The sequence below is a fragment of the Chlorocebus sabaeus genome, chromosome 11 (genome assembly GCF_047675955.1).
Source record: "Chlorocebus sabaeus isolate Y175 chromosome 11, mChlSab1.0.hap1, whole genome shotgun sequence".
Taxonomy (NCBI): Eukaryota; Metazoa; Chordata; class Mammalia; order Primates; family Cercopithecidae; genus Chlorocebus; species Chlorocebus sabaeus.
In genome coordinates, this window is record NC_132914.1 from 28,470,393 (window position 1) to 28,491,494 (window position 21,102).

Genomic DNA, 21,102 nt, shown 5'->3' on the forward strand with positions numbered 1-21,102 from the left:
TTAACAAACCCTGTATACCACTCCCTCCTTTTAAAGAAAAAAAATTGAAATGTAAGGCTGTGTAAGATTTGTTTGTAAACATTACAGTGTTTTTAAAATTTTTTTGTACAATTAACAGACTACTGAATGTCTCTTTAGATAGCCCTGTCCTGGTGATATTTTTAATAGACACTAACCTTGCCTGGTACAGAATGGGGGTTGTAATTGGCATGGAAATTTAAAGCAGGTTCTTTTTGGGGCACAGCACAGATTAGTTATATATGAGGATAGTTTTTTCATCTTCATTTGTCTCTGCTGCGGCTTATACGATATAATTGTTGTTCTGCTAACTGAATACCACTCTGTAATTGAAAAAAAAAAAGTTGCAGCTGTTTTGTTGATATTCTGAATACTTTTAAGCAAATACAATTTTGTTTTTAATTGAAAAAAACATTTTAGCCCTTTGCCTTCAGTAAACTGGGCATGAATAGGCCCAGGTGGCATCTTTTAAAGTGTTAAGCAGTAACTGTTCCCATGTTCAATGCTTCTGGGAGGTTACAGTACTCAATTAATGTTTCTTTGGTGTATAGCGACCCCTGTCTGCAGGAATGCTGTGTGGAGTACACTCTCAAGAAGGAGGTGATGTAAAGAATATGCAACTTGGAATCAGATGTGGATTTGAGTTGCAATGCTCATAAGAGCAGAGTCAAGTGGCTTAACTCTTTGTTTCCTTATTTGTAAAGTGGGAATGACTTCAACTACAATCATGCATTGCTTAATGGGGATATATTCTGAGAAATGCATTGTTAGGCAATTTCATTGTTTTGTGAACATCATAAAGTGTACTTACACAGACCTAGACCGTACACACCAAGGCTATGTGGCATAACTCCTAGGCTACAAGCCTGTATAGCATGTTACTTTACCGATAATGTAGGCAACTGGAACACAATGGTAAATATTTGTGTATTTAAACATATCCAAACACAAAAAAAGGTACAGTAAAAATAAGATATGAAAGGTAAAAAATGGTACACTTATATTGGGCACTTACAACAAATGAGGCTTGCAGGACTGGAAGTTGCTCTGGGTGAGTCAGTGAGCGGTGACTGACTGCGAAGGACTAGGACATTATTGTATGCTGCTGTAGACTTCACAAACACTGTCCACTTAGGCTGCGCTAAATTTATAAAACAAAAAAGTAGTTGTGCTATGAGGTCACAATAGCCACAATGTCACTAGGGAATAGGAATGTTTCAGCTCCATTATAGTCTTACGGGACCACCATCATATATGCACAGTGGTTGACTGAAATGTCTTTATGTGGCAAGTGACTGTAACTCAAAGGAGACAAATCTTGTGAAAATATTTTACATACCGAAGTGTAAGCTTACCAAATTTCAGAGAAACTAGTATAAATTGTAAGTATTCATGTTATAAACAGCTGAAAACCATAAATCAGACTCACCATCTTTTTTTTCCAAGTGAAAATTAAAATGTGAAGCTTTTGTAGATTTTTAAAATACTGCATACTCATTTAATTTTTTTCAAGCTGTATGCTTGGTGTAAAAATTCAAGTACAGAAATGGAGAAAGTGAAGTCTTCAGGAGTGTCTCCTCCATCCTCATATCCGCTGCTTCAGATTTGCTGTTGACCATTCCAGAATTTGTATTGCAAAAAATAATAAAAAAAATACACAAATGAGATTATATAATCCATAAATGCCTTATAACCTGCATTTTTAAAAACAACAATATATTGTGGACAATTTTCTATGCTAGTAGATTTATATCCACTTCATCCTTGTTAAGGCTGACACCAGTGGTTTTCCATCTTGCCTCAATATTAGATTCACTTGAAGAACTTAGAGTAAACAAAAAACAAAACAAAACCCTATTGCCCCAAACACATCTAGAGGAAGTCTATATAATTAAAAAAAAAAAAAAATCTCCTGAGGTTATTCTAATGTTTAACCAGTATTGGGGCCCATGTATCTTAAGTGGTGTTGCAGGATTTTTCTCAGCTCCTTTGCTGGACTCCCAGCAGGTGCGCTCTGTCTACTAGGCCCAGCGCACTCAGCCCCTTGAGGGAGGGAGGGAGCACGTGAGTGAGTCCAGAGTCCAGCCTGCCACTCCACCATCACAGGAGCAAACTTTGTGCAGAGGCCACAGCCAGACCAGTGGTGTTGCCTTGAGGGGAATGCAGTGGCACCCAGGCAAGGGTGCCTAAGACCCCAAAGTCCCAGAAGGGGTTTTAGTGTGCTAATTAGCTTTTTTAGTTCTGCCACCCACAGCCCGATGGATGGCGGCGTGTTAGCAGCTCAGTCGGTTCCTGGCCCCCTCGCATGGAGTGGCTGTCCTCTGCTGACCAGGGCAAAGGGTCAGTGTGACAGCCTTTCTGGGTACCCACACTCGGATCTCAAGCTCTTGTCCAGCATCCAAGAAAAATTAGGTCACCCTTGACGATTGAAGGATAGTGAGGGCGGAGAATTTTACTGAGTGATGAAAAAGCTCTCAGTCGAGAGGGGATGGGAAGGACTGTTCATCTTCCCCTGAGGTCAGAAGGTCTCTTCCCTGAAGTCAGGCCATCTCCCACCTCTACCAACTGAGTCTGGGGTCTTTACAGGCACAGGATGGGGGTGGGTTGGACTGTAGGTAATACCGGAAAAGGCAACATTTGATTGGTTAAATACATTATTCAGAAAGAACCAATCGGGAGAGAGTGAGCAAACAGGAATAGAAGTTCTCACTCTGGTCCATGGGCTTCAGGCTGTTCTTGGCCTGAAGGTCGGGTTTCACGGGAGACCCACCACTGCCTGCTTAGGATTACTCAGGCTCCTGCCTCTATTAGTAGTACTCTGCTTTATATCAACACACCATAATAGATTTAACAAAGACTGTTTTGATGGACATTTAGGTTGCAAGGTCTATACCTATACCTTATATTTGCATATTGTCTACCATACTTGTGAATAGACATACTTTGTTCACCTACTATAAAACAAGTTAGTTTTGAAGGCCAGGTGTGGTGGTTCATGCCTATAATCCTAGCACTTTGGGAGGCCAAGGTGGGTGGATCACTTGAAGTTAGGAGTTCAAGACCAGCCTCGCCAATATGGTGAAACCCTGTCTCTACTAAAAACACAAAAGTTAGCTGGGCATGGTGGCATATGCCTGTAATCTCAGCTACTTGGGAGGCTGAGGCACTTGAACCCGGGAGGTGGAGGTTGCCGTGAGCCGAGATTGTACCACTGCACTCCAGCCCACGTGACAGAGCAAGACTCCTTCTCAACAAAGAAAAAAATAAAATAAAAAAAGAAGTTAGTTTTTATTAAAAGTAGCTTTTTAATGCAAAGGATAAATGCTTGAGGTGATGGATACACCATTTACCCTAATGTGATTATTATACATTTTATGTCTTTATCACTGTAAATCATATACCCCATAAATATATATACCTACTATGTATCCACAAAAATAAAAATTAAAAAGTAGCTTTTATTGAATTAATCCAGGTTTAAATATAATAAAAACCCATTGTAAAAAAGCTTAATATTTAAAATTGTTCTACACAGGATCAGCTACATAATTTGTAGGTTCCAGTGCAAACTGAAGATGCAGGACTCCTTGTTCAACAATTATTAAGATTTTTAAGACAGCAACAGCAAAGCATTAGGCCAAGCACAGGCCCTTCTAAGTGCATATTGTATGTCTATGAAGCCAGCCTGGCTTCTATGATGTGTTAGATTACTTGGTCATAAAGTTTGAAGAAATTTTTTTTTTTTTTTTTGAGACAGGGTCTCACTCTGTCACCCAGGCTGGAGTGCAGTGGCACTATCTCGGCTTTCTGCAACCTCTGCCTCCTGAGCTCAAGTGATCCTCCCACCTCAGCCTCCCCAGTAGCTGGGACTACAGGCACACATCACCATGCCTGGATAATTTTTGTATTTTTTATAGAGACAGGGTCTTGCTATGTTGCCCAGGCTGGTCTAAACTACTGAGCTCAAGTGATTCCCCCGCCTCAGCCTCCCAAAATGCTGAGATTACAGGAGTGAGCCACTGCACCCAGCAAAGAAAAGATTTTTATCATGAGTGAATGATTACACCTCTAAGATCATTCCCAAGTGAAAAATTATGTAATCTTAGTAACCCCTGTGTGCAAGAGAGTACATGCTTTACTCTTTACACTGCGCAAGACAGATATTTTTGCTTGTTGATAGCATAAATAGCATTACAAATTAATTTTTAACTTTTACTATAGAATGAAACTTACTGTACTTGATGCCAAGGAAAACAATAAGTATTTTTCTGGTTCCTCTAGCTCTGGTCATCTATCCACTTTAGTCTTAGGGAGAGAGTACAACAAAAGAACACATAGCAAGGTACAATGGGGACCTAAGTCTTTAATATCTTGCTCAAAAATTAAGAAATATTGTTAGAGCAGGTAGCTAGTCATGAATGAGCAGGGCAGGAGAGGGCTCCCTTTACACACACACACACACCCCCCAGGAATTTCAGGCGACCATCAGGTGATTATTAACTGTCTTTCTGAAACAATAAATGGTCACAGCCAGCACCAGGGAAAAGCAGTCTCCCAACAGATACAAAAAACCTGAAACTAGTGATCAGCAGCTTTCCAGTAAAATCTTAGGAGCTGGGTGAGTGTGCACAAGCATGCACATTAAGAGGCAAAATGGCAGAATTTAACTGGTATTTGATATTCTAGGGACGTTCAACTGGTAAGGGACGTTCAACTGGTAAGGGATGTTCAACTGGTAAGGGAAGAACGCCTCAAGTAAGCGTGTCTGCAACTCCATGAAACACACTATGCATGCTCCCCTCCAAAATCCTGGCAAGCCACTGTGCATGCAGACAGCCCACCCCAAGGGAAAAATCGGGGCAGAAGGGACACAGACCCCAGAATTATGCCAAAGTATAAAATCGTAAGTCAAAGGTCAAATGGGATACTTGTCTTTCAAGTCACCTACTTGGTCCTCTTCCCAGTGTATTTTCCTTCCTTTTGTTCCTGCTGTGAAGCTTTTTAATGAACTTTCACTCCTGCTCTAAAACTTACCTCAGTCTCTCCTTCTGCCTATGTTCCTAGGTCAAATTCTTTCTCCTGAGGCAAGAATTGAGGTTGCTGCAGACCTGTACAGATTTGCCGCTAGTAACAGTATGAATATGATCATACTCCTTTTGTCCCTAAATTTCTATGATATAGGACTTGCACTTTACTAAAATATACAAACTTGCAAGAAAAAGAGGCTGTTGCATTGACCCTACGCTTAATGCCAATGCCCACTGTTTATATTTATGCCTTTAATCATGACTGTCCTAAGAAAAATATTATTGCTCTCATTTTCTTTGAAACTGAAACACAGAAAGGTTAGGTAGATTTGCCCAAAATCATAAAGAACGAGAGCCTGGATTCAAACCCCACCTCCATCTGGTTAAAAAGGCCATGCTTTTGATCTTAAAAATAGTCTGAACAGAGAACACCATTGGCACATGGGGGCAGAAGGTGGTGTGATGTGTCTACCAGCCAAGGAGTGCCAGCAACCATTAGAAGCTAGGAGAGAGGCATGGAACAGATTCTCCCTCAGAACCTCCAAGTAGCTGGGATTACAGGCATGTGCCACTGTGTCCAGAATTGGTGGGTTCTTGGTCTCGGTGACTTCAAGAACGAAGCCACAGACTGTCGCAGTGTTACAGCTCTTAAAGGTGGCACATCTGGAGTTGTTCCTTCTGATGTTTGAACGTGTTCAGAGTTTCTTCCTTCTGGTGGGTTCATAGTCTCACTGGCTTCAGGAGTTAAGCTGCAGACCTTCGCAGTGAGTGTGACAGCTCAAAAAGGGGTATGGACCCAAAGAGTGAACAGCAGCAAGACTTATTGCAAAGAGCGAAACAACAAAACTTCCACAGTGCTGAAACGGACTCCAGCGGGTTGCCACTGCTAGCTTGGTGGTAGCCTGCTTTTATTCCCTTATCTGACCCCACCCACATCCTACTGATTGGTCCATTTTGCAGAGAGCTGATAGGTCTATTTTGGCAGAGTGCTGGTTGGTGCATTTACAATCCTCTAGCTAGACATAAAAGTTCTCCAAGTCCCTAGGAGGTTAGCTAGACACAGCACTGATTGGTGTATTTACAAACCTTGAGCTAGACACAGAGTGCTGATTGGTGCATTTACAATCCTCTAGCTAGATATAAAAGTTCTCCAAGTCCCCACTAGGTTAGCTAGACACAGAGCACTGATTGGTGCATTTACAAACCTTGAGCTATACACAGAGTGCTGATTGGTGCATTTACAATCCTTTGGCTAGACACAGAGTGCTGTACAGAAAAATTCTCCTCCTCCCCACTAGGTTAGCTAGATACAGAGTACCGATTGGTGCCTTTACAAACCTTGAGCTTGACACAGAGTGCTGATTGGTGCATTTACAATCCTCCAGCTAGGCAGAGTGCTTGCTAGACAGAAAAGTTCTCCAAGTCTCACTAGGTTAGCTAGATAGAGTACTGATTGGTGTATTTACAAACCTTGAGCTAGACACAGGGTGCTGATTGGTGTATTTACAATCCCTTAGCTAGACATAAAGATTCTCCAAGTCCCCACTAGACCCAGGAGCCCAGCTGGCTTCACCTAGTGGATCCCGCAGCAGGGCTGCAGGCGGAGCTACCCACCAGTCCCACGCTGTGCGCCTGCACTCCTCAGCCCTTGGGCGGTCGATGGGACCCGGCACCGCGTGCAGAGTGCGGCGCTAGTGGGGGAGGCTCAGGCCGCGCCGGAGCCCACCGTGGGCGGGGCAGGGGGAGACTGGGCACGGCCGGCTGCAGTTCCGAGCCCTGCACAGCCGGGAGGCAGCTGAGGCCCGGAGAGAATTCGAGCACAGCGCCAGTAGGTCAGCACTGCTGGGGCACCCAGCGCACCCTCTGCAGCTGCTGGCACGGTTGCTAAGCCCCTCACTGCCCCTGGCCGGCAGCTCCACCGCTATGAGTGCAGGGCCCAGCGAGTCGACGCCCACCCGGAACTCGCAGCTGTCCCTCGAGCGGGGCGCGCGGCCTCGGCTCCTACCGGCACCTCTCCCAGCACACCTCCCCGCAAGCAGAGGAAGCTGGCTCCAGCCTCTGCGAGCCCAGAGAGGGGCTCCCACAGTGCCATGGCGGGCTGAAGGGCTCCTCAAGCACCGCCAGAGTGGACACCGAGGCCGAGGAGGTGCCGAGATCAAGGGCTGCTAGCATGTAGTCACCTCTCACCACCACAACTGGCTAATTTTGTATTTTTAGTAGAGACCAGGCTTCTCCATGTTGGCCAGGCTGGTCTCAAACTCCTGATCTCAGGTGATCAACACACCTTGGGCTCCCAAAGTGCTGCGATTACAGGCGCAAGCCACCGCAGCTGGCCGAGAAAATTTTTTATTAATCCATGTATGTTAATCCCTCCTACCGTGGAAAATAACAGTGTTCATTAAAGGTTTATTTTCTAGGTTCTGATGAGTTCTTTCTGTAATTCTAACCTGATCTAACAACAAGCTAACCATATATAGCTAAAAGTTATAGGCTATGTACACGCGGTGTTCACTGTATGCCAATGCTGTACACAAACATTTGTCTATGCTAACTTGTCTAAGATCATACCTCCCAGAAATGGTGAAGTCAAGTTTGAAACTCAAGCACTCTGGCTCAGGATACTGCTTCTCTCCCCTTAGCGCATATCACTTGCATTACTTGAAGATTTCTTTAATCCAAGTAAATGTAGAAAAGCAGCAATTATAAAGAACTAGGAGTCCCTCGGGTAGACTGCCTGACTCTTGGATCATCTGAGGTTCCACCCAGACCACACTTGCCTTCAGTGAGCCGCAACCCCCATCCCTATGGTCCTTATCTGCAATTCTCTACGAACTGATGCACTCGAGTTTTAAGGATTTTTTTGTTTTCTTTTCATTACTTCTTTCAGTTGGGGGTATCTTCCTGCACATTTGACTCGGCTCTGTGTGAGCAGACCCACGTGTTTCCTGTTTCTCCAGCCTAGTGCGGTGCCAGCCCAGGAAGCCTGTGTTTAGTCGCCCGAGGCCCGCCCCTGACGCTGAACGGCGCTTGTCCCCTCCGACTTGCCGTACTCGCAGTCATGGCGGCCGCCGCGCTCCCCGCATGGGTGTGTCTGCGGTGGAGAGCAAGGACTCTGCGTGCATTCTCCACCGCCGTGTTCCCGGTCACTCCGGTCTCGAGACGTGGCCTGCGTGAGTGTCTGTCTCGTCTTCTCCGGGTTTTGAGGGAGGTGCAAGAGCGGAATACCGGCCCCATGAAGGGTGCCGCGGTGGCTGAGCCAGCGCCGCGCGAGGGAGGCCGGTGCGTCAGCTGCCAGGCCGATCTGGTAGGAAAGCCGTGGACGTAGGTCTGTGCTCTGCGCCGGCGTTGCCCGGCTCCTAGTCGCCTGTTTCTGCCCTGGGTGCTCTGGGCGTTTGCTTAGAAAGCTTACATCCCCCTTCCCCGTGACCTGCTCCTGTGTTGCCCCCGCCCACAGTCCCTGGCACAGGTTACTGGTGCTCTGTATTGCTTATCCGGCTTCGGCAGTGATGAACCGTGGATTTCCCCAAACATTAAGAGAGGCATACGGTTGTGCTAGGACAAATTGCTGCTCTGAATTCCAGGCAACCAAATGGGCGGCCTTCATTCAACAGGCGTTGATGACCTGCATTTAACAGAGATTATAAGGATGCTTGATAGCGTGATTACCCCGGAGGAGTCTAGTGGAAAATACAGATTTATTAACGGAGAAGTGCTGTGTAGAGTGAGAGGCGCTGTGATGGAAGTGTGGCTGGAGTGAGTCTAATCAATCAGCGGATCCTACCTGTGCTACTTCCTGTTATATCTCTAATTTACTGTCCTCATACTACAGCTATCTGGTTCCGATGACCATCTCACTTCTACAAGTTTCTTTTCCATTTCCTGTGTCCCTTCTTGCTTTCCTACATTGAATTCTCACAACAGCCAAATGAGGCTTTCAGAACTTAGATCTTGTCTTGCTGTTACCATGTTCAAGATCTACCCATTGTTTTCAGATAAAGTATAAATTCATTAATCCTAAATACTGGTTCTTAATAGGTCTAATATTTGTCTGTTTTTAATTTTTCATTCTTTCATTCTTGGAATACTTAACTCCTATTGTATACTATGCAGTGTTCTGGACACTCACTGGGGATACGGCAAGGTGCGGAAGTCAAGAGTATAAACAACCAAACAACTAAATAAGATGTCAGATAGGGTTTAATGCTATGAAGAAAAATAAAGCAGAGTGTTGAGAATGATGGATTTGTGGGGAGTAGTGGCCATAGGGTAGTCAGGAAAGATCTTTCTGAGGAAGTGACATTTGAACAGGGCCCCAAGCCATGCAGAGATCTGGGGAAAGAGCCTTTGGGGCATGGGGAACTATAAGTGCAAAGGCCAAAAGTTGAGAACAAGCTGAGGGGTGTGATCAAGGAACGGAAGAAGGACAACGTGGCAGGAGCTAAGTGTGAGTAGAGGAGAGAGCGGTGGTATAAGACGTCAGAGAGTTAGTTAATGATCTGATCTCTCCAGAGTTTGTAGACATTTCATTTGGATTTTTGGCTTGGGTTTTATATCAGAAGGCTTTGAACAGGCAACTGATATAATGTGATTTACATTTTTAAAAGATCACTGGCTGCTTTACTGGGGTAAGAGTGGAAGCCAAAGACATGTTTGGAGGCTGTTGCAGTAGTCAAAATGAGATGATAGTGACTTGGATTAAAGTAATAGTGGAGAAGGGGGTGTGGTTGTATTTGCAATATATTTTGAAGGTAAAGTTCGTAGGATTTACTGATGGATTTGATGTGGGGCTTGAGGACAAGTCTCAAAAAAATCCTGTTACATTTTTGTCCTGAGCAATTGGATGAATGATGTTTCCATTTACACGAGTTGGGAAGACTGGAAGAAGAAAATCAAAAGCCCTGCCAAGGGGCTGAGCATGGTGGCTCATTCCTGTAATCCCAGCACTGTGGGAGGTGGAGGCATGTGGATCCCTTGAGCCCAGGAGACCAGCTTGGGCAACATGGCAGAACCTCGTGTCTATTGGAAATACAAATTAGCCAGACGTGGTGGCACATGCCTGTAGTTCCAGCTACTCCAGAGGCCGAAGTGGGAGAATCACCTGAGCCTGGGAAGTCGAGACTACAGTGAGCTGTAATCGCACCACTGTCCTCCGGCCTGGGTGACGGGAGTGAGACCCTATCTCAAAAAAAGAAAAAAAGCTCTGCCAAGGATGCATTATAGTTAAGAAGCTTGTTAAGTGTCTTCAGCCTCTTTTCTCTCTGTCTCTCTGTTCTGTTCTTAAACTTCAGCCATATTGAATTTGTTCACTTTGATTTTCCATGTGCTCTTGCTCTGTCAAAACACTTTTTCTCACCTGCTTGTCTGCATGGCTATGTCCTGCCCATCTTTCAGGTTTGACCTTAAAGTACACTTTCTCAGGGAGATTTTCCCTAACTGTATTGGCGTTTTCCAGAGAGATAGAACGTAGATGTAGGATAGGATAGATGTAGATGTAGATATATAGACATGTGACAGGGGAGTTTTTAGGGGAATTAACTCACCTCACAATAGGCTGTCTGCAAGCTGGAAGCCCATATCAGTCCAAGTCCAGAAGCCTCAGAACCAGGGAAGCCATGTAATTTTCAGGCCAAGGCTGAAGGCCTAAGAACTCAGGGGGCTGCTTGTGCAAGTTCCTGGAGTCCAAAAGCTGGAGCACCTGGAGTTCTGATGTCCAGGGCCTGGGGAAGAGTGTCCCAGGTCCAGAAGAGAGAGAGAGAGAGATGATGATCTTCTTTCATCTGCCTTTTTGTTCTCTCTGTGCCCTCAGCTGATTGAATGATGCCCACCCACATTGAGAGCAGGTATTCCTCACTCAGTCCACTGACTCACGTGTGTGTCTTTGCTGGAAACATCCCCACAGACATGCCCAGAAATAAATGCTTTACCACACATCTATGTATTCCTCAACCCAGTCAAATTGACACCTAACGTTAACTATCATGGCTGGGCGTGGTGACTCACCCCTGTAATCCCAGCACTTTGGGAGGCCAAGATGGGTGGATCGCTGGAGCTCAGGAGCTTGAGACCAGCCTGGCAACATGGTGAAACACTGTCTCTACAAGAATTAGCCAGGTGTGCTCATGCTTTTAGTCCTAGCTACTTGGGTGGCTGAGGTGGAAGGATTGACTTGACCCTGGTAGTTCGAGGCTGCAGTGAGCCGAAATTGCACCACTGCACTCCAGCCTGGGTGAGAATGAGATGACCTTGTCTCAAAAAAAAAAAAAAGAAAAAATTCACCATCACACCAACTAATTGACTAGGTTTAGTTCCCTGCTATATGTGTTCATAATATTTATCGCTTAATTGAAATTATTTGTTAAAAAGTTGTCTTACTTGACGGACTCTGTAAGAGTCATTTTTTAGATGATGAATTCACTGTATTGGCAATTCAAATAACTATAGAATTTTCCTTACTGGGGCTGGGCATGGTGGCTCACACCTGCCCACTGCACTTTGGCAGGCTGAGGCAGGTGGATCACTTGAGGTCAGCAGTTTGAGACCAGCATGGTCAACATGGTGAAACTCCGTCTCTACTAAAAATACAAAAGTTAGCCAGGTATGGCGGGGAACACCGGTAGTGCCAGCTACTCAGGAGGCTGAGGCAGGAGAATCACTTGAACCCGGGAGGTAGAGGTTGCAGTGAGCTGAGATCACACCACTGCACTCCAACCTGGGCGACACGCCAAGACTCCCTCTGTTTCCAGTTTTTAGTCTTCATTAAGATGATTTTGGTCCCTGAGCTTACCAAAAAAAAAAAAAAAAAAAAGTTGTTTCTTTGTTATGTTACAGAATACCTTAAATTGTGTTAGAATAATGGGATCATGATTGATGTTGAACTAACTTGACATGATAAAATTCCCTTTATTGTGTTCTTTTACGTACAGAAGAAGGAACATCCACAAATGAAAGGCCTCCAAGAAGAAAGGTAAAAAGTTCATATACTCTACCATCTTAATGGTTTCTAGAGTTCTAAAATGAGGCACGTGCTCATTATAATGCAGAAGGGTGTTGCCAGAGAAGACTTCACAAGGTCATGTTTACTGGATGATTACCATAGCCCTGGCAGAGGTTAGTCTTTGTTTTTTGTCAGTACCCAGAGAATAGATCATCTTTGAGAGGTCAACTTACTGAGGAACTCCCAGGAAACAGGTGTATAAACCAGAATGTGGAACAATTTCTAATGCTATCTTAAGTCCTGCAGCCTGGGACTTATGCATTAATATAACTAGTTTGTTTATTTATTATTATTTATTTGAGACGGAGTTTCACTCCTGTTGCCCAGGCTGGAGTGCAGTGGTGCAATCTCGGCTCACTGGTACCTCCGCCTCCCAGGTTCAAGTGATTCTCGTGCCTCAGCTTCCCAAGTAGCTGAGACTTCAGGCACGTACCTCAATGCCTGGCTAATTTTTGTATTTTTAGTAGAGAGGGGTTTTCACCATGTTGGTCAGGCTGGTCTTGAACTCCTGACCTCAGGTGACCCACCCGCCTCAGGCCTCCTAAAGTGCTGGGATTACAGGGGTGAGCCACTGCACCTGGCCATATTCTGACTAGTTTAGTCTCACCCTGTGGACATTTGGATTCCTTACTTCTGTGGAGGAATCTAAACTATAAGGTCAGTTGGTCAGCATAGTGTCAGAACAAAGACACATTAGTTGGAAGTTAAATGGTATCAAATTACAATAATCAAGAGCAGTCATTTCCTCAGGACTATTACCTGCTTCTAGGACATCGACTACACTGGTTTTGATATTGTGTAGGTGGGGCCTGGCTGAATTTTGCCACCATAGACCCTACTTTTGTATGTGGGCCATCCCCTAGTATTTGATGCCATGAAAAATAAATGTTAATGTGATTGACTAAGCTATCGAGTACTAGTTTTTCTCTGGGCCTAGGAGACATATAATTTTTCATTATGTATTTATTCAATCAGTTTAACCCTAATTATTTTTTCTTTTTCTTTTTACTTCTAAGTACTTAATGCCCCCTCGTGCTACTGATTTCCATCAAAGAAGTTTGAAAAATTATTTCAAAATGTATTGTTAATTCACCCTTTCATAAGCCAAATGAAAAAATTTTTGCTGAAAGTCTAAAGAAATTTTTAGTGAAGAAAATGTGATATTAAAGGGGATCCTTACCAGAGGGTGTGAAGAAACAGTGCAGAGATATTTAGCTATATTTAGTGTTTTTAAAATTTGGACAGCAGCAGCTTTGTGGGAGGTCAGATTTTACATCTGTTGCAATTTTGCTTCTATTTCTTATAATTGTAGCTTTTTGCTTTAAAATGAAAATTCTTTAAAAATTAAAGAATGTTTTTATATTTAAAATACTAAATGATTTTATATTTCTTAGGCACTACCTCCTAGGACAGAGAAAATGGCTGTTGACCAGGACTGGCCTAGTGTTTACCCAGTTGCAGCACCATTTAAACCCTCTGCAGTACCTCTTCCTGTTCGAATGGGTTATCCGGTAAAAAGGGGTGTGCCCATGGCAAAGGAGGGGAATCTAGAACTTTTAAAGGTAAGACAAATTGCTGATTCATTGACTCAGACTTACATAGAAATAAATGCTGATCTTCTCCCCATTTCTACTCTCTTATGCTTCAACGTTCAGTGTATAGCAGCTTACTGTATTTTAATTAAAATTGTTTAAAATAATATAATAGGTATATTATTGTACAACACCAGATAATAATAGGTGTTGATTTTGATTATCAGTGGTAAAGGATACTCAAAGAATCCTGGGCATTCAATAATGTAATTAGTTGGCTGGGCGCGGTGGCTCATGCCCGTAATCCTAGCACTTTGGGAGGCCGAGGTAGGCAGATTACTTGAGGTCAGGAGTTCAAGACCAACCTGGCCAACATGGTGAAACCCCGTCTCTACTAAAAACACATAAAAAATTAGCCAACCGTGGTGGTGGGTGCCTGTAATCCCAGCTACTTGGGAGGCTAAGGAAGGAGAATTGCTTGAACCCAGGCAGTGGAGGTTGCAGTGAGCCGAGATGGTGCCACTGCACTCCAGGCTGGGCAATAGAGTGAGACTCTGTCTCAGGGGAAAAAAAAAATGTAATTAATCAATCTTGTGGCTTCCCTTGTGACCTTTTTCTATTGTATCTCTTCTCTTTGGAGACGGGGGTCACTATGTTGCCCAAGCTGGTCTCGAACTCCTGGGCTCAAGAGATATGCCTTCCTCAACCTCCCAAAGTGCTGGGATTACAGGTGTGAGCCACCACACCCAGCCTATCATATCTTTTCTATATTGCAGCTTACCAGTGGAATTAAGAAAAATGAAATAACCTAGTTTGAGATTGAGAATTGGGAGGTAAAACTTCCAGTTTAAAAAGAGGGGCCGGGCATGGCAGCTCACACCTGTAATTCCAGCACTTTGGGAGGCTGAGGTGGGCGGATCACGAGATCAGGAGATCGAGACGATCCTGGCTAATACGGTGAAACCCCATCTCTACTCAAAATACAAAAAATTAGCCGGGCGAGGTGGCGGGCCCCCCTGTAGTCCCAGCTACTTGGGAGGCTGAGGCAGGAGAATGGCGTGAACCCGGGAGGCAGAGCTTGCAGTGAGCCGAGATCGTGCCACCGCACTCCAGCCTAGGCGACACAGCAAGACTCCGTCTCAAAAAAAAAAAAAAAAAAAAAAGAATTTAAATTTTTTCTGTCTATAAAGGTAGAATATTATTTAGTATTATTATTATAGTCTACCAATTTTAACTTTATTGCTTAAAGCAAAATAGGTTAAGGTAAATGCTTTGATAGCATGTATAATTATTTATGATGGGTGTTTTAAAGAAAATATAAATGCTTAGTCTGGGAATGCATGTCTTAGATGGTTTCTTAAATACGATGAAAGTTATACAAAGGAAAATGAACTGTTTTCCATTAGATGAGAGTCTTTGAAAAACAGAAGTTTGCTAAAAGGTGATGGGAACAGGGAGAACGGGTACTCTGTTGCTGGAGACGGGAAATGAAATTTAGAAATAGGAATGGGAAAACACAAGAAAGCGTACATCAAGGAAAACAAATGTTTTCTTTGAATAAAAGAAGAGAATTTTGTTCAAAGAGATCTTTGGAGAATTACTGGGTGAGAGAGTAGCAGTATATTTGCAATAATGCTAATGGTTGTAAATGACATTTTAATAAACATAAAAATCCAAACATTTAATGCATGCCATTTATTTGTAGTGATGGTGTCATTGAATAAGCATATTAACTGAGCTAACATATGCAAAGTGCATGGAACTGTGCCTATGTAAGTCCATGCAAATTGTCTGTTATTTTTTCCTTTTATGATTTTTGAGGTTTATACGTTCATGTTTCAAAAATAAAAGTCTGTCACTGTGATCTATTAAAATAGCCCCTCAACACTAGAGTTTATAATTTTTAAAATGTATAAAAAGGAAAAAACCAAAAAGTACAGTAAATGAAGCTGCCTATCCCCAAATCCCAGTTTTCAGTGCCTATTTTCTCTTGATTAAAACATTATTTTCTGGCCAGGTGTGGTGGTTCACACCTGTAATCCCAGTACTTTGGGAAGCCAAGGCAGGTGGATCACTTGAAGTCAGGAGTTGGACACCAGCCTGGCCAACATAGCAAAACCCCATTTCTACTAAAACTACAAAAAAATTAGCCAAGTGTAGTGGCGCATGCCTGTAATCCCAGCTACTCGGGAGGCTGAGGCAGGAGAATCACTTGAACCCAGGGGGCGGAGGTTGCAGTGAGCCGAGGTTGCAGTGCGCCACTGCAACAGCCCGAGACTCCGTCTCAAAAACAAAAAATATTTTCTGATGAGCCCTCAAGATACCTGGCATAGTTCTTGGAGTAACTTTCGACTTGTTTACACTTTCTTTCCAAATGAGCCTTTAAGCTCTTTTAGATGTTTAACATTAGTCAAGAAATGACCTAATAAATGCTAATTATTTATTTGAAGAAATCAAATCTCTGACCTTTCCTGAATTTTCATTCACGCTGTGAATGATTCATTAGCCTTTTAGTATGTCATCATAAATATATTCCTAACTTCATTAAACTATCCAGTTATGATTTGCTAGCTTCGCTTATTAGTTCGTAAAATGTTTCTTATGTACAAAGTGGAAATACTGTCATGCTATGCAGTCCAGGGGACTTGGGATGATTAAACAATGATCCATATCCTGGGCGGGCACAGTGGCTCACACCTATAATCCCAGCACTTTGGGAGACCAAGGCGGGCGGGTCACTTGAGGCCAAGAGTTTGAGACCAGCCTAGGCAACATGGTAAAACCCTGACTCTACTGAAAATACAAAAATTAGCAGGGCATGATGGCACACGTCTGTAATCCCAGCTACTTGGGAGGCTGAGGGAAGAGAATTGCTTGAGCTTGGGAGGCAGAGGTTACAGCGAGCTGAGATTGTGCCACTGCACTCCAAACTGGGTGACAGAGCGAGACTCTGTCTCAAAAAAAAGAAAAGCAAAAAAACAAACAATGATCTATGTCCTTAAGTCCTTTCAGTTTTATAAAGGAAATATACATGTATACCTGTAGATTTGTGGCAGGAAGAATAGTATAAAATGATGTTTAGTTTTTTTCATTATGATTGTCATTATAAGATGCTTGGTAAAAGACAAAAGATTTATATGATCTGAAGACAAACCCAGGTATCACTGTAAATTACTTGGTACTGAATTTATATTTTAAGAAATGTATTTCTTGAATTGACAACATCTGTGACAGAAAATCAATATTGTAAAAAACCAGAATTTTATTTAGTGCATGTTTTACTGGGCCTGTGATTTAGTTTTACCAGAAAACTATCTTTTTCATGTTTTTAAGACATTTAGCTAATTTATCCTTTAAATTTCTCTATTTAAGATTCCCAATTTTCTGCATTTGACTCCTGTAGCAATTAAAAAGCACTGTGAAGCCCTTAAAGGTAAGTGGTTATTTTCTTATATGAACTTTATATTGACTTTGAACATAAATTTAAGAATCTCTTTTCTAATATACTGTATAGGCTTATATTCAAGTTGTTTTCAGTGAATTGTTACATGTCAAGTCTGCAAATTGTTTTTGCTAACTACTACAAGGTATTAGGAATAATAATGAGAAACCATGATCCTTGTTCACAGGTAGGTTAGGGACTTAGTGTTGAGTTTTAGAAAACATGCACATAAGGCTGGGCGTGGTGGCTCATACCTGTAATCCGAGCAGGTGTTTGGGAGGCTGAAGTGGGCAGATCCACTGAGGTTAGGATTTCGAGACCAGCCTGGCCAACATGGTGAAACCCTGTCTCTACTGAAAATACAAAAAAATTAGCCTTGCATGGTGGCAGGCACCTATAATCCCAGCTACTCTGGAGGCTGAAGCAGGAGAATCGCTTGAACCCAGGAGGTGGAGATTACGGTAAGCTGAGATCGCGCCATTGCACTCCAGCCTGAGCAACAAGAGGGAAACTCCATCTCAAAAAAAAAGAAAACAAACATGCACATAAGAAGACTGAAGTAAATGTTGCAGATACTTCGCAGAGAAGAATTATCTTGAAGAAATTATTGAAAATTTTAAAAAATGAATGACACATGCATGTGGTAAATCAAATAGTAAAAGAGTTTATGATGAAAAAGCACTAGCCTTATGTGCTTTCTTTACCAGCCCCTCATTTATTTATGTATATATGCTTATATTTATAATAAATACTCTATATATAGTATATATATTTATATATACTTATATACTCTGTAGTGTGCATGTGTATTTATAAAATAGCAAGTAATCACTGGACTATGATTATACCTTCAGTTCTGGATTTCTTGATTTTGAAAACCTATTGATTCCTAGGTATAAACATAGATTTCATGTACTTACATTACTACTTCTCCTCCTTTCTACATGCATGGAGGTAAAGGCAAATAACATTTTTTAACTCATGGTTTTGTGTATGTTTTTATAATTATGTACATATTCCAATTTAAGTTCTGATTGATAGTTATGATTGATTAGATTAATTCAGGAGTTGGTACCTGTGGATAAAGTCTTAATATACTCATGCTGATTTAAAGGTGTTGTATATACATGCTCAGTATACTTATTAAGGCTTTTCAGGAAAGAATATGAAACCTAGAAACACTTCACAAGTATCTTGATTATGTTGGGAAGGAGATGTGGTAAACATAATTATGATTAAATTTGAGCTTTTCAAAGGGCCTTCCATTTAAAAATATAAGGAAGACTATATAAAGAGGTCCTGAAACATAGGAATAATAACCTTACTCTTGAAATGAGGGAGGAAAAATCTGTTTCCTTTCATTTATTTGGTCTTTTGGGACATTGGGATGCTTTTCTATCCCTTTAGAGTATGTGTTTCTATATGCATTTGTGCCTGGAATTAGACTAAAACTGATCACTTCCATATTTGTGTCCCAGGCTGGGCATGGTGGCTCACACCTGTAATGCTCGCACTTTGGGAGAGTGAGTTGGGTGGATTGCTTGAGCTCAGGAGTTCAAGACCAGCCTGAGCAATGTGGTGAAACCCCATCTCTACAAAAAATACAAAAAAATTAGCCGGGTGTGGTGGCACGTGCCTGTAGTCCCAGCTACTCGGGGGCTGAGGCGGGAGGATTGGAACCCAGGAGGTTGAGGCGGCAGGGTGCTCAGATCGTGCCATTGCACTCCAGCCTGGGTAACAAAGTGAGACCCAGTCTCAAAAAATAAAAAAAAAAAAAAATAACAAATTTGTGTCCCGTTTGGCACAAATCATGTATTACTATTTGATCATCTGTAAAGCCAGTTAACAAATGGCATTGCACTGTGAAAAATTCCATGTTTCTTCTTTTTAAATGTGTGTTTATAATCTAGAAACTTGTAATTTTAATAAAATATTTCTGTAATACTTCCTTATTTTTAAATGAAAGGCTTTTGACAGGGCATGTTAGCTCATGCTTTTAATTTCACAGCATTTCGAGAGGCCACGGAGAAAGGATTGCTTGATCCCAGGAGTTTGAGACCATCCTGAGCAACATAGTGAGATCATGTCTCTACAAAAATATTAAAAAATTAGCTGGAGTGTGATGGTGCATGCCTGTGGTCCCAGCTACTCTGGAGGCTGAGGTGGGCCTGGACGACAGAGTGAGACCGTGTCTCAAAAAAACATAAAAATAAAGTTTAAAAAAATTAAATGAAAGATTTTCATACAGCACATTCAGAAGAGTGGCATTCTATTTTATAGTACTTACATGAGTGTCTTAATCTTTCCTTAATTATCCCTTTGCCCTTGCTGCCAGTCTCTGGATTTAGATTGCGTCTTCCGAATAACTCAAAGGCTTTTCAAGTACTTCTTCTCAGTTTTCTTTCAAAGTAGGTCAGTTCAGATTTTATATCTAACTTGCAAATGGAAAATCTGAAGCACAGGAAAGTTAGGTAATTTACCAAAACTTTAATATCAGTGGCAGAAGTTAAATACAAACCAAGGTCTTCCAAAGTCTCGTCTATTGCTCTACCTATCAGATGAGTAAAGGCTAATAGGAATCTGTTACGTATTTTCCATTTGGCTGTGTTTTTTTAGACATATAATTTAGGTAATTTAATTTTAAAACTGTAATTATTATTTGGTGATTGAAATGACTAATTCATAGTTTCTAAAAAAAGAAAAGAAAAAGAGTCAGTGCAAACCCAAGAGCTCACAAAATTCCCCAAACTAGTCTGTCTTACAAAGTGCTTGGCAGTGATGCATCTTGTAGTGCAGGATATTGGAGTAAGTTCATGATGGCAATGAAATTCAGCCTCAACAATCTTGTTCTGTTCATATTTTTTAAATGTTAAAATGATGTTAATTGCAAAGATAGTTTTTTCCCCTCAAAACGACTGGGTATTGATCTTTTAAACAGTGTTCAAGGAATGGAGTGAACTATATTTAATTTGTTAGCATAAGAAAATTGTTAGCCCAAGGAAATGTTATTGGCAAAATAGTTCTCACTGTCCCTTAGATTATCACGTACAAGAGCTCCCACGTCTGCCTGTGATTATGACCAGCCTCTTCTGCAGTTGTGCTTTTTTGGAGGAAGCATGTATGCAGTCTAATATGTTTGACCCAAAAAGCCAGTTACTTTTAGCTGTTCATAGAGTGAGGCTGTTTAAGAAATGAGATTTCCATTGTGGACAGCCTGATAGTGCCAGAAATTTTCATCTCAAGCTGAAAGTCCTCTGCCATGCTAACTTGATTGAAACAGGGCAAGATGAAATCAGCTCTGATACCTGGGGGAGGCTGGGAGCTACCTCTTTTCCTTTAAGTTTTTTTTTTTTTTTTTCCTGTTCAGGGCCTGAGTTTATACTTCTGTGTTATGAAGGTAACATGCTATGAAGATGACAAGAAGGCATGTTCACAGTGCTTGGAGCTCCTGTTGTGACCTAGGTCTCAGACCCAATCCCACTTCCTGTCTATGCTGTCTTGCCCAGATATGAGGACAAAGCTTTCTTCTTTCCATTTAGCCCCATTGGCACATGGAAGTCACATAGAAGAAATATCAGTTCTTATAAGAATCCATTTAAGGGCTTAGGCTTTTGTACCTGTTTGAGTTGAGGTTCTATTCAGCCAGATTTCTAAACGACTGTTAACTCCATCTCAGTTTCTTCTCAGGGCTCTTTGAGAGCTTTCAGTTCCTTTCAGCTGATCTTTAGTAACCTTTAGTAATTAATATTATCTGTTACTTTTTTGAAAACAGTAATGCTCTGGGTACTATGAACTGTTTGCTTTTAGTTGGTACGGAGGAAGTAAACTGTCCAATAACAGATATGTGCAAAGCTTATAATCAGCTTCCATCAAGGCATAGTTCCCTTTTAACTGAACATACCACTACCATCAAACCTGAAATATCCAAAGAATTCCCTGATTAAATTGCCTAATTTAGGATGTACCTAATAGGAAAAGGGATAAGGGATGATGGTATATATGTAAAGTGCAGAAGAGAATCTGTTCTTTCATGTGACCTGGCAATGATCTCAATAATTTGGTATTGTCTAGTAGTATGTATTACAATGA

At 42.0% G+C, this 21,102-nt stretch overlaps 1 protein-coding gene across 2 annotated transcripts in view; it reads left to right on the forward strand.

The window, feature by feature from the left end:
* The first annotated feature begins 8,070 nt into the window (after positions 1–8,070).
* MRPS35 (mitochondrial ribosomal protein S35) overlaps positions 8,071–21,102 on the forward strand; it is a 43,583-nt gene continuing 30,551 nt past the window's right edge. The window contains exons 1-4 of one of the 2 annotated variants that reach the window (XM_007968032.3): positions 8,071–8,215; positions 11,969–12,009; positions 13,434–13,601; positions 16,944–17,004. In XM_007968032.3, the coding sequence (XP_007966223.3) occupies positions 8,104–8,215; positions 11,969–12,009; positions 13,434–13,601; positions 16,944–17,004 (382 nt within the window). In that variant the 5' untranslated portion in view covers positions 8,071–8,103. The remainder of the gene's footprint in view (positions 8,216–11,968; positions 12,010–13,433; positions 13,602–16,943; positions 17,005–21,102) is intronic. The other variant, XM_007968033.3, reaches the window with a different exon arrangement.